This window comes from Somniosus microcephalus, chromosome 2, assembly GCF_052327205.1.
Source record: "Somniosus microcephalus isolate GS21.2 chromosome 2, FLI_Smic_1.0, whole genome shotgun sequence".
Lineage (NCBI taxonomy): Eukaryota > Metazoa > Chordata > Chondrichthyes > Squaliformes > Somniosidae > Somniosus > Somniosus microcephalus.
The window spans coordinates 40,591,066-40,603,374 of record NC_140988.1 but is presented as its reverse complement, the minus strand read 5'-3'; the positions used below and the strand labels follow the sequence as shown (position 1 = coordinate 40,603,374).

The following is a 12,309-nucleotide window of genomic DNA, read 5'->3' as shown; positions in this document are numbered from 1 at the left end:
ATCCCGACTTTCTGTTAGTTAGCCAATCCTCTATCCATGCTAATATATTACCCCCAACCCCGTGAGCTCTTGTGTAGTAACCTTTTATGTGGCACCATATCGAATGCCTTCTGGAAATCCAAATACACAACATCTACTTGTTCCTCTTTATCCACGCTGCTCGTTACATCCTCAAAGAACTCCAGCAAATTTGTCAATTATTTCCCTTTCATAAAACCATGCTGACTCTCACTATATTATGATTTTCTAAATGTCCTGCTATCACTTCCTTAATGATGGACTTCATCATCCATAACCCATGCAGACAGAGGTCACTTTTGGTGCTCTTACCGGCACCTTGGCTGGGGTTAGGAGCTAAAATCAGTTTAACACAAACCAGGGATTTATTCTGGAAGCACAGCTGTACTTTATCTTTCTGTGCTGTATCCAATATGGAAGCGCTTGAAGAATGTTCTATTTCTCACTAAGGATGACAAAAATTCACAAAAAAATCTTTAAAGTGCAAAACAAAGACTTGACTGAGTCTATTTACACTATACCTCACGGTGGGATATTTTGTGTTGCCAAGCAGCTTTTTGGTTACCTTAACCAAATGGCTATACTTAATGTGTGATTCTGGATGGTGAGTAGTGGTGAGTTAATTTACCATGGAGGCTATGAAAAGCAAGCCCAATCCCACCCTCCTGTGATGCCCACACACATTCCAACATACATTACTTGATCAGAAACTTGGCTGAACTTCCCTCTTGTTAAAGGAAAGGGGCACAGACCAACTGTAGCACCACTGCCATTACCATAGTCTAGATTACCTGACTCAACACAAGACACAGGACTTTCTTATGACTTCGGGCTACCCCAAGTGGTGCATTTAGCTGCTTATCCATTAGGGGACACGAGCAGGATTTATTTTATCCCTTATACTTAAATCTTAAGAGGTCGGTTGTCAATGGGTGAACAGGCTAGCCCTTTCCCTCTTGGAAGCAGAACTTGACATAGTTGCAGACCTCTAGTTTTTAATGTTGTACATTTTGAAACTGCTATATGCATAAGATTTTAGTTCAAACAGAGGATAATTGTAGCTGAATCTCTTTATCTCAATCTTCTTCATTCGTCATGTGGATCATATTGTATGATTTTTTTTAACAAAAAAATACTTCCCCCTTCCAGCTTTCTCCCCTCATCTCATGCAAGCTGTGCAGAGGATTGGACGTATGCATGCTGGCACCCTCTAGTACTTTGCCCAAGTGCTCATTCTTCCCGTGAGCCAATACAGTGAATGCGCTGAATCTGATGTCCACACACCTGCACAGTCCAGCAGAAGTGACTGGCTGATTTTTTTCTTCCCTAGTTAAGAGGTAGTGAGGCCAATTATAGCATTCTAACCACTGCCTTACCTGAGATCAACTAACGGCACAGACTTGGGATTTTCTTCATGTATATTGTAGCTCTGTTCTACAGCAGGCAGTGAGCCATTTAACAAAGTGAACAATCCATCCAAGTTATGGGCTGTCCCAATGAGATCATTTTAGGGTCAAATTCTAAAGGCGTAGGTCAAAGAAGCCATCTTATTTATTTTAACTTAAGTGTTACAGCTTTATGTTTTTCATTTTTTTTAAATACTTCATTTTTTTCACGTTTACAGACTTGTTTTGGAAAGCACATTTTGATTGCAGGGTCCTTAGAGAAGACTTGAGTTTGTTGATACAGCTATACATACACTGAGACCAATGCACGTTTAAGTGACCATTCACTTTATTTGGTTTTGATTCCTGCGGTGGGGTTCCTGATTAGATTGACTGGTGATTTTGTTCACACAGAAAGTGACTCATCAGGATAAAATGGGTACATCACGTCAGCAGTTACTGCAGTGTAGATTTTTTAATGTTACCTGAAAAGGTAGCTGTCCTAATGTAAATGAATCATGTGACATGGCACTGAGGAATACAGATCAGCAAGATCCCAGGTTTGATCCTAGAGTTGCCACCTTCTGGCAAGTCAAAAACTGATCAGGGGGTTATGATCATGGTTTCAGATTTCTTTGATGCTAATGCAAATTAATTGAAAACCTCAATAATAATGCCTCCACATCATAAGACACAAATACTAGTGGAAAAAACTGACTTCTATTTCAGAAAAACAGATGAGACGTGTTAATTTACTTTGTATAAATTTCCAGACAGTCCATGCAAAAAAAAGGATGGGTATTAAGTTAGCTCAGCCTGAGTCGGGGCTCAGTATTTCTGGCCTAGGGAGAGCAAACTTCAGTCAAGGTTACTACTGCTTTTTGATTCCGGCTAGAAGTGAATTTGTGGGTTTTGGGTAGCAACACGACTGGGCTTGGCTGTGATCCCTCATGGTTAAATAGCCTGCCACCCTGCAGGGTGTTCAAACTGCGATGGGTCCGGTGACGGTGACCCCTACCCCAAGCACATGAAATCTGGCCCTTGAAGCCAAGGCACCTCAATCCTTTTTGCACTTATTTTCTTATTTGCTGGTTTGTCCTGTTTGAATTTTGGAAGCCTGGGAGGTTTGGACTGGGCTGCTCTTAGCGCTGTTGACAAGTCAATTCTAAATTAGACCACCAAGATTTCCCAGTATTAGCAACTTAAGATATATAGAAATTAATGCGAACAAGCTTGATGTTGCTGCAAGGCTCCATGGTACAGACATTTGCAGCCAATGAAGACAAAAACATGGACATTCATGTCCCAGAAATTATATTCCGTAGTGAGTTAGTGCCTTCAGGAAATAGAGGTACGGTGAGAACATAAGAAATAGGAGCAGGAGTAGGCCAATCGGCCCCTCGAGCCTGCTCCACCATTCAATAAGATCATGGCTGATCTGATCCTAACCTCAAATCTTCTATCACTCTCCATCCCACCCGAACCCATGTGATCTCCCAGGAGAGGCGAAAAACCAGATAAAAAACCCAATGGCCAACTTGGGAGAAAAAATCTGGGAAATTCCTCTCCGACCCATCTAGGCGATCGAAACTCTTCCAGGAGATCACTCTGTCCCTATATTTTCTACAGTACTTACCTTCTGTAAAGGCGATCTCCACCCCAGCCAGGAACAGGAATAAAACCATCTCCTGAAATCTAACAGAATTAGAACACAAGAAGTAGGAGCAGAACCAGGCTACACGGCCCCTGGGCCCGCTCCACTACCCACAGGGCCATGACCATTCCAAACCTAGACTCATGTCCAATTTCCTGCCCGCTCCCCGTAACCCTTAATTCCCTTTACTTCTAGGAAACTATCTATTTCTGTTTTAAATTTATTTAATGATGTAGCTTCCACAGCTTTCTGGGGCAGCAAATTCCACAAACCTACCACCCTCTGAGTGAAGAAGTTTCTCCTCATCTCAGTTTTGAAAGAAAATCAGAACAAAAATGTTGTTAGAAAGTGGAGATACTACCTGTGTAATGTGCATTGTGGATTCAGCTGCACAAAAAGATCGTGCCATATCTCCAATATTGTTGAAATCTGTTCGCTAACCTACATTGGCTCCCGGTTAAGCAACGCCTCGATTTTAAAATTCTCATCCTTGTTTTCAAATCCCTCCAGGGCCTCGCCCCTCCCTATCCCTGTAATCTCTTCCAGCCCCACAACCCTCCCCCCCCCCCCCAACTCCGAGATATCTGCACTCCTCTAATTCTGCCCTCGAGCATCCCTGACTATAACCATTGGGGGCTGTGCCTTTTGCTGCAGAGACCCTAAGCTCTGGAATTTCCTCCCTAAACCTCTTTTCCTCTCTACCTTAAAACCTCTCTCTTTGACCAAGCTTTTGGTCATCTGCCCTAATTTCTCCTTTTGTGGCTTGGTGTCAAATTTTGTTTGATAACGCTCCTGTGAAGCGCATTGGGACGTTTTTTCTAGGTTAATGCGCCATAGAAGTAGAAAGTTGTTGTACTGTGCAGTTTGGCAAACAGTGTGTGCCAGTAAACAGGATTTGGTTCCAGCACACTGGAGCTGCAACGTGGGAAAGCCGCTGTTTGGTTGGTTGTTTAATAATTATTCAGGCTTTTTTTGTTGTTGCCGCGGCGAGCTAATACTGTCTCCACACGACAGGAGTGACCTCTGGGCCATGCTGCCTGCATATACTTGACGCTTGTGGTCGACGTGACGCCGTGAGTGGTTGGAGCAGGCAAGCGGGGAGAGACGGGAATCTCCGCTTCAGTCGGGACAGCACCGAGTGCTGCAGGTCTCCGCCGCACCGATTGACTGGCGGTGTCAAGCGGGCACAATGTATCTCTGCAGGGCCGCCTGCCACAACCTGGTGCCCTTGGCAAGGATCTCGTCCTCCTCACGATTCATCAGGAACGTGTACAGAAACGGTGAGTGCTGCATAGAGGGGCGCAGCTGCTTCTCTGAGTCCTTTTGATTTATTTAAAAAATAATTATACAATAAAGGAGCTGGCAGAGCCCCAGAGAGGTTTCAGTCATTGCTGCTCAACGGTTTCAAGTAAAATAAATAATAATTGTATCATAACAATCGCCGTCTTGTGTAAAATATAAGCATTTCAACGATTTGCGATGGACTATTTATTCTGTTTTAAAGGGACAGAAGTTGTTTTGCTTTTGTGAGGAATTGGGGTGCTCAGATATTGATCAGATCAGTCTGTTGGGTCAGTAAAGCTGCAATGAACTCGCTGTCCGACAAAAAGAGACTCCAAGGTCACTCACTCCATTCCAAAGGCTGATTTTGATTCACAACAGGGAATGGCTTTTGGAAAAGGAGAGACGCAGGCGGGTTTTTTTAAATATCCGCTGCGGGTTTTATGTAAGAGCAGATACAACTGGATCCGCACCCACTCGCGCGAGCGTGTGTTTTTTTGGGGGCTTGTTATGAAACCATTCAGCCCCAAGCGCTGTGCGCTGCTTTGATGCATCAGCGATGTACCAGAAAGGAACGCTCGCCACCCCGCCCCTAACAACCCGGTTTAACATCTCGGCGCAAGGTTGAGCTGAAGTTTTGCATGAAGGATTATCATTTTGTTATCTCATCCGGGCGTCTCGAAATTGATCAGATTGCCATTCGTGCAGGTATTGAATGAATGAATGTGCCTGTAAGATTATTGCCCGCTCTTGCAAACGTTTGATTAATAGTAAAACGGAGAGAGGTAGATAAATAGACCGTCCAGGTCGTGGCACTGTATGTATTTTAGAGAGGGGGACTGCGTGTGCTCGATGTAGTTGCTCTCTCTCCCTGAATGCAGGAGCCCGGTTGCCAGAAATTAAAATATGTTTGTAGCCCCAAGTCAACCAACTACTAGCCCAAAACCAGCCCAATATGATCTTGCCTAACTAGCTCAAATGATGCCCAATATACATGGGCCCGGATTTTGCGGTGGTAATCATGGCGAAACCGCCAGCGTTCGCCATCATTACCCCTCTGAAACTGACCATAACCTCGGGATTTAGTGCATGCGCCGATAAACACGGAAATCCTGAAGTTGCAGTCAGTTGCTGCTCCGCCACAGGTTGCGCCGTGGAACTCCCGAGAGCCAGCAATCAGTGGAATTGTGGCGGAGTCACTAAAGGACTCAGACCGTTTGTATATGATTCCCTTTAACAACATGTTAGCTACAGCCTGAGTCTGTATCTTTATTTATACTGTTTACTTGTATAGAGCGTGATTACTTTAACAGCGTGGGTAAACGCAATGACGTCACGCTATACATCACGTGATCCCCCACTGGCGGGAAGAACGTGATGATGTCATGACGTCAACCACGGGACCAGCCAGCAGTCCTCGTGGAGCCTCCGAACTGAATAGACCTACACTCGATGTTCTCCTGCAGTTACTTGTTTAAACCTGTTAGTTTCCATTAAACTTCGTTTTGTTTAAGCGCCTGAGTGGACCTCAGTCTTTGGATAGGAATTAGACATTCCTACATTGGTGACCCCGACTTTTGCGAACGGTTTTCGCAGAAGATAATCAACATGGAAACGAACGCCGTTACCTTGAAGCTACCGCAGTTCTGGGAGCAACAACCAGCCGCGTGGTTCATCCAGGCTGAAGCCCAGTTCGCCATCAGGGACATCGTTGCGGATCAGACCCGTTATTACGTGGTCTCCGCCCTCGACAGCGCCACAGCCTCGCGGATCATCAGCCTACTCGGTAGTCCGCCTACTGATCGTAAGTATGACACCTTAAAGGCGCGGTTGATGCAGGTCTACGGGCTCACGAAGTCGGAGCGCGCCCACCGGCTGCTCGCTATGCCCGGCCTCAGGGACTCCAAGCCGTCCGAGCTCATGAGCCAGATGCTCACGCTCCTCGGGTCCAAGCCAGAATGCTTCCTCTTCAGGGAGCTGTTCCTCAGCCTACTCCCGGAGCAAGTTCAGGCTGCCCTAGCCAGGTCCGAAGTCACAGACTGCGCGGAGCTTGCTGCCGAAGCGGACAAGATCTTCGCGGTGACACAACAGCACTGCGCAGCCACAAGGTGCCCATCCCCCACAGACGCTGCTCCAGCTCCTCAATCAGCGGGGTTGTGCTTTTACCACGCCCATTTTGGCGTGAAAGCAAGATGCTGCCGCCCTCCCTGCAGCTTTTCGCACAAAAAAAAAATCTACAGACACTCTGGCGAAAGAGGACCGGGTCTAACGAGCGCCCCGCGGCAGCAATGGCCATCGGAGACTCAGGGAAGCTTCTCTTCATCACCGACTCCCTATCTGGTCGACGTTTCCTTTGCGACACCGGGGTGCAGTGTAGCATCCTACCTGCATCAAATCTCGATATACTAGCTGGGGCCCACGGCCTCGCCCTCGCGGCGGTTAATGGCGCAGCCGTTCGGACCTTCGGAAGGGGGCGGGTCCAGGTGTGTTTCGGCGGTCAGCGTTTCCACTGGGAATTCATCATGGCCAAAGTCACTCAGGCCATCCTTGGGGCGGATTTTTTGTGCGCCAACGGCCTCCTGGTCAGTGTCAGGCACCGCCGGTTGATCAATGCGGCCACGTTCCACTCCATCCCATGCCACCGCGGTAACGCCGTGCCGCGCACTGTCTTCTGTGCGGTCCCACCTCCAGACGACTTCACTCGGCTCCTCGGAGAATTCCCAGATCTGACCAGGCCCACTTTCTCCTCCTCGGCTACTAAACATGGTGTGGAACATCACATCACCACCACTGGCCCCCCGGTTTATGCACGGGCCCGACGCCTCGAACCCGGCAAGCTCGCGGCTGCGAAAGCGGAGTTCGACACGATGGAGCGGCTGGGGATTATTCGCCGGTCGAATAGTCCCTGGTCTTCGCCTCTCCACATTGTTCCGAAACCTGGCGGCGGATGGCGGCCATGCGGCGACTACCGACGCCTGAATGACGCCACTACTCCTGATCGGTACCCGATCCCGCATATCCAAGATTTCTCGGCCCATTTGGCGGGAAATACTTTTTTTTCGAAAGTCGACCTCGTCCGCGGTTACCACCAGGTCCCCGTGCACCCGCAAGACGTCCCAAAAACCGCAGTCATCACCCCATTCGGCCTGTTCGAATTTCTGCGAATGCCGTTTGGCTTAAAGAACGCTGCACAGGCTTTCCAGCGCTTAATGGACTCCGTGCCGCGGGATCTAAAATTCCTCTTCGTCTACCTCGACGACATCCTCATCGCCAGCCCTAGCAAAGAGGAGCACTTCCGCCATTTGCGTACCCTCTTCACACGCCTCAGTCAACACGGTTTGATTGTCAACCCGGCCAAGTGCCAGTTCGGCCTGCAGCGGATTGATTTCTTGGGCCACCGCATTACATCAGACGGCGCAATTCCCTTACAGACGAAGGTCGAGGCGGTTACATCTTTCCCGCGCCCGCAGACCGTCAAGACCCTACAGGAGTTCCTCGGGATTGTTAATTTCCATCACCGGTTCGTCCCTAAGGCGGCTCTGCTTGTGCAGCCCTTGTACGAGGCCCTCAAGGCCAAGTCCAGTAAGGATCCGATCAGCTGGACGGCCGAGATGGACCGGGCGTTCGTCGACACCAAAGGCGCCCTGTCCAACGCAACCATGTTGGCGCCCCCGCTTCCAGGTGCCACCATTGCCCTTACCACCGACGCGTCGGACTACGCAATCGGCGCAGTGCAGGAACAGTGGGTGAATGGGACGTGGCAACCTCTTGCATTTTTCAGCCGTCAACTACGGCGAAACGAAAGAAAGTACAGCGCTTTCGACCGGGAGTTGCTGGCCCTTTTCCTAGCCATCCGCCATTTCCGGTTCTTAGTAGAGGGACGTCCGTTCACGGCTTATGTGGACCACAAGCCACTAACGTTCGCTATGGCCAAGACCGCCGAACCGTGGTCAGCTCGGCAACAACGTCACCTGACGTTCATTTCAGAATTCACCACGGACATTCAGCATGTGTCCGGCAAAGACAACCTGGTGGCGGATTGCCTCTCCCGCGCGACTGTGCACGCAGTCCAACTCGGAATCGACTATGCCCTCATGGCTGCAGATCAAGCCTCGGACCCGGCGGTCCAAGCATACAGGACCAGCCCCTCTAGCTTCCAAGCGGCCGAAGTCAAGTTCCATGCCGCAGGCACCACGCTACTTTGCAACGTCTCCATGGGAGTTCCCCGCCCTATAGTTCCAGTCGCCTGGTGCCGAAAAGTGTTCGACGCCATACACGGGTTGTCACACCCTGGCATGAGGGCCTCGCAAAGGCTGATGCCGTCCAAATTTGTCTGGAGAGGTATGCACCTGGATGTCCACGACTGGGCCAACACCTGCGTGGTCTGCCAAAAGGCCAAGGTACAGCGTCATGTAAAAGCTCCATTGGCCTCTTTCGCTGTTCCGGAGCGTCGATTCGACCACGTGACTGTGGATCTCGTGGGGCCGCTTCTGCCTTCTCAAGGTTTTACACACATCCTCACAATGGTAGACCGCACCACTAGATGGCCAGAGGTAGTTCCTTTGGTTTCCACCACTTCGGCAGACGTGGCCAGAGCTTTCATCTCCTCTTGGGTTGCTCTTTTCGGCGTACCGGCGGACATCTCTTCCGATCGTGGACCGCAGTTTTCCTCTGAGCTCTGGAACGCTGTGGCTCAGGGGCTCGGCACCAAACTACATCGCACCACCACCTATCATCCACAGGCGAACGGCCTGTGCGAGCGATTCCACAGGTGCGGCCTTTTACACGTTCGGAAAGCGTAGGGTCCAGTTGAGTTTTGGCGGCCAACGTTTTGTTTGGGAGTTCATCGCGGCGAAAGTCTCACAGGCCATCCTGGGGGCAGATTTCTTCTGCGCAAACGGGTTTCTTGTCGACGTCCGACACTACCGGCTAATCAGTGCCTCCACTTTTCACTCGGTCCCCTGCCACCGAAGCACCGCGATGTCTTGGTCAGTTGCCTGTGCAGTCCCATCTCCAAATGAGTTCTCTCGTCTTCTCAGTGAGTTCCCTGAGCTCACCAGGTCCACATTTTCTTCTTCAGTCGCGAGGCACGGTGTGGCGCACCACATTACCACGACAGGATCCCCCGTTTATGCGAGAGCTCGAAGGCTGGAATCCGGTAAACTCGCAGCCGCCAAGGCGGAGTTCCATACAATGGAACACCTGGGTATTATTCGACGTTCGAATAGTCCTTGGTCCTCGCCATTACACATTGCTCCTAAGCCGGGCGGCGGATGGCGACCATGCAGCGACTGCAGACGCCTGAATGAGGCTACCACACTGGATCGGTACCCAATTCCTCACATTCAGGATTTTTCGGCCCATCTGGCAGGAAATTCCATCTTTTCCAAAGTAGACCTCATCCGAGGCTATCATCAAGTGCCCGTGCATCCTCAGGATCTCCCCAAAACTGCTGTCATCACACCTTTCGGGCTCTTTGAGTTCCTTCGTATGCCGTTTGGGCTGAAGAATGCAGCACAAGCCTTCCAACGTCTCATGGATTCCGTGTTGCGCGATCTGCCGTTCATCTTCGTCTACCTAGACGACATCCTTATTGCCAGTAACAGCACGAAAGAACACATTACGCACTTGCGTACCCTTTTTTCTCGTCTCAGCCAACATGGCCTTATTATCAACCCGGCCAAGTGCCAGTTTGGGTTGCACAGCATTGATTTCCTGGGACACAGAATCACCTCAGAAGGCGCCGTCCCGCTGGCCACGAAGGTGGAAGCAGTTACCTCGATCCTTCTTCCTCAGACCATCAGGGCCCTCCAGGAATTTCTGTGAATGGTCAATTTTTATCATCGGTTCGTCCCCAAGGTGGCATTGTTGATGCAACCTTTGTACGAGGCCCTCAGAGGTAAATCGGGCAAAGACCCTATCGATTGGACACCCCAGATGGACCAGGCTTTCCTCGACACTAAGAACGCTTTGGCTGCTGCGACCATGTTGGCACATCCCCTTCCAGGCGCAACCATTGCCCTTACCACCGACGCATCTGATTATGCCATCGGGGCAGTACAGGAGCAGTGGGTCGACGGCACATGGCAACCACTGGCTTTCTTCAGCCGCCAATTGCGGAAGAACGAACGCAAGTATAGTACTTTTGATAGGGAGTTGTTGGCATTGTTTCTGGCCATCCGCCATTTTCGCTTCCTACTGGAAGGACGCCCATTCACGGCTTTTGTAGACCGCAAGCCACTTACTTTTGCGATGGCCAAGACAGCGGAACCATGGTCGGCACGGCAACAACGTCATCTTACGTACATATCTGAATTTACAACCGACATACAACATGTCTCGGGCAAAGACAACCTGGTGGCGGATTGTCTCTCCTGCGCCCAGCTCCACGCAGTACACCTGGGAGTCGACTATGTTGGTTTGGCAAAAGAACAGAAGGCAGACCCTGAAGTGCAGGCATACCGGACTGCACCTTCCAGCTTACAAGTGGCTGATGTCAGTTTCCAGGCCGCAGGGACCACACTCCTGTGTGACATCTCAATGGGCGTCCCACGTCCAATCGTTCCAGTCGAATGGCGCAGGAGAATTTTCGACACTATCCACAGGTTGTCACACCCTGGCATGAGAGCGTCACAATGAATCATGGCAAAGAAATTCGTCTGGAAGGGCATGCATCTCGACGTCCGTGACTGGACCAATATCTGCGTGAGTTGCCAGAAGTCCAAGATACAACGCCATGTTAAGGCCCCAGTCGCCACTTTTCCGGTTCCGGAGCGTCGATTCGACCATGTGCACGTGGACCTGGTTGGTCCTCTCCCTTCCTCTCGCAGGTACACTCACCTCCTCACCGTGGTAGACCGCACCACCAGGTGGCCAGAGGCAATTCCTTTGGTTGCCACCACAGTGGCAGACGTCTCCAGAGCCTTCATCTCGTCGTGGGTAGCTCGGTTCAGGGTACTGGCTGACATCTCCCGCGACCGGGGGCCTCAATTTACCTCTGAGCTTTGGAACGCCGTAGCTCAAGTTTGGGCACCAAGCTTCATCGTACCACCGCCTACCATCCACAGGCGAACGGTCTGTGTGAAAGATTCCACAGGTCCCTTAAAGCCGCACTGCGTGCTAGTCTCCGTGGGCCTAGTTGGGTGGACAGGCTCCCTTGGGTGCTGCTAGGTTTTCACATGGCGCCTAAGGATGACCTGCATTCTTCTTCAGCAGAGCTGGTTTACGGCCAACCACTCAGAGTGCCTGGCGATTTTCTTCCTCCTCACACGGAACCCTGGTCCCCAGCTCAGCAGCTCGTCAGCCACCAGGAAGTGGCTAGGAATTTCATCCCAGTGCCTACGTCGCATCATGACCTGCAGCGCTCCCATGTCCCGGTGGATCTTAAGAGCACAGAATACGTCTTCATTCGGCAGGATGCTCGCAAAAACCCGCTCAAACCGCCTTACACAGGTCCGTTCCACGTCATCTCGTCAGGTGACAAGTCCTTCACAGTCGACGTCGGCGGTAAGCCTGACCACATCTCCATCGACCGGTTGAAACCGGCGCATCTGGATCTGAGCGAACCAGTCGTCACCGCTCAGCCGCCTCGTCGTGGTCGTCCACCGTCGACTGCTGGTCCAGTACAGCCACAGTCATCCGCCGAGTCGCCAGTGCCCGCCTCACCGGGTCGACCACAGCCGGCCTCTTCTTCTCCTCCGCCTGCGGCGTCATCCCAACCACAGCCAACGGCCAGTTCATCTTCTAGCACTCCGTTCCAGCTGCCGGGGTATCGCAGTCGGTCGGACAGACTCATCAGACCCCCTTCTCACCTTATCGTCTCTGTTAAAAGCAATTCTTGGGGGGCGCATGTGGCGGAACCACCAGAGGATTACGGACAATTGTATATAATTCCTTTTACAACAATGTAGTACAGCTGGGGGCTGCACCTTTAATGTATCTGTTAACTGTACTAGGGCATCTTTCCTGTAC

At 50.7% G+C, this 12,309-nt stretch overlaps 1 protein-coding gene across 1 annotated transcript in view; it reads left to right on the top strand.

The window, feature by feature from the left end:
- The first annotated feature begins 3,926 nt into the window (after positions 1-3,926).
- mgarpa (mitochondria localized glutamic acid rich protein a) overlaps positions 3,927-12,309 on the top strand; it is a 71,162-nt gene continuing 62,779 nt past the window's right edge. The window contains exon 1 of the mRNA XM_086008545.1: positions 3,927-4,337. Within this exon, the coding sequence (XP_085864671.1) occupies positions 4,247-4,337 (91 nt within the window). The 5' untranslated portion in view covers positions 3,927-4,246. The remainder of the gene's footprint in view (positions 4,338-12,309) is intronic.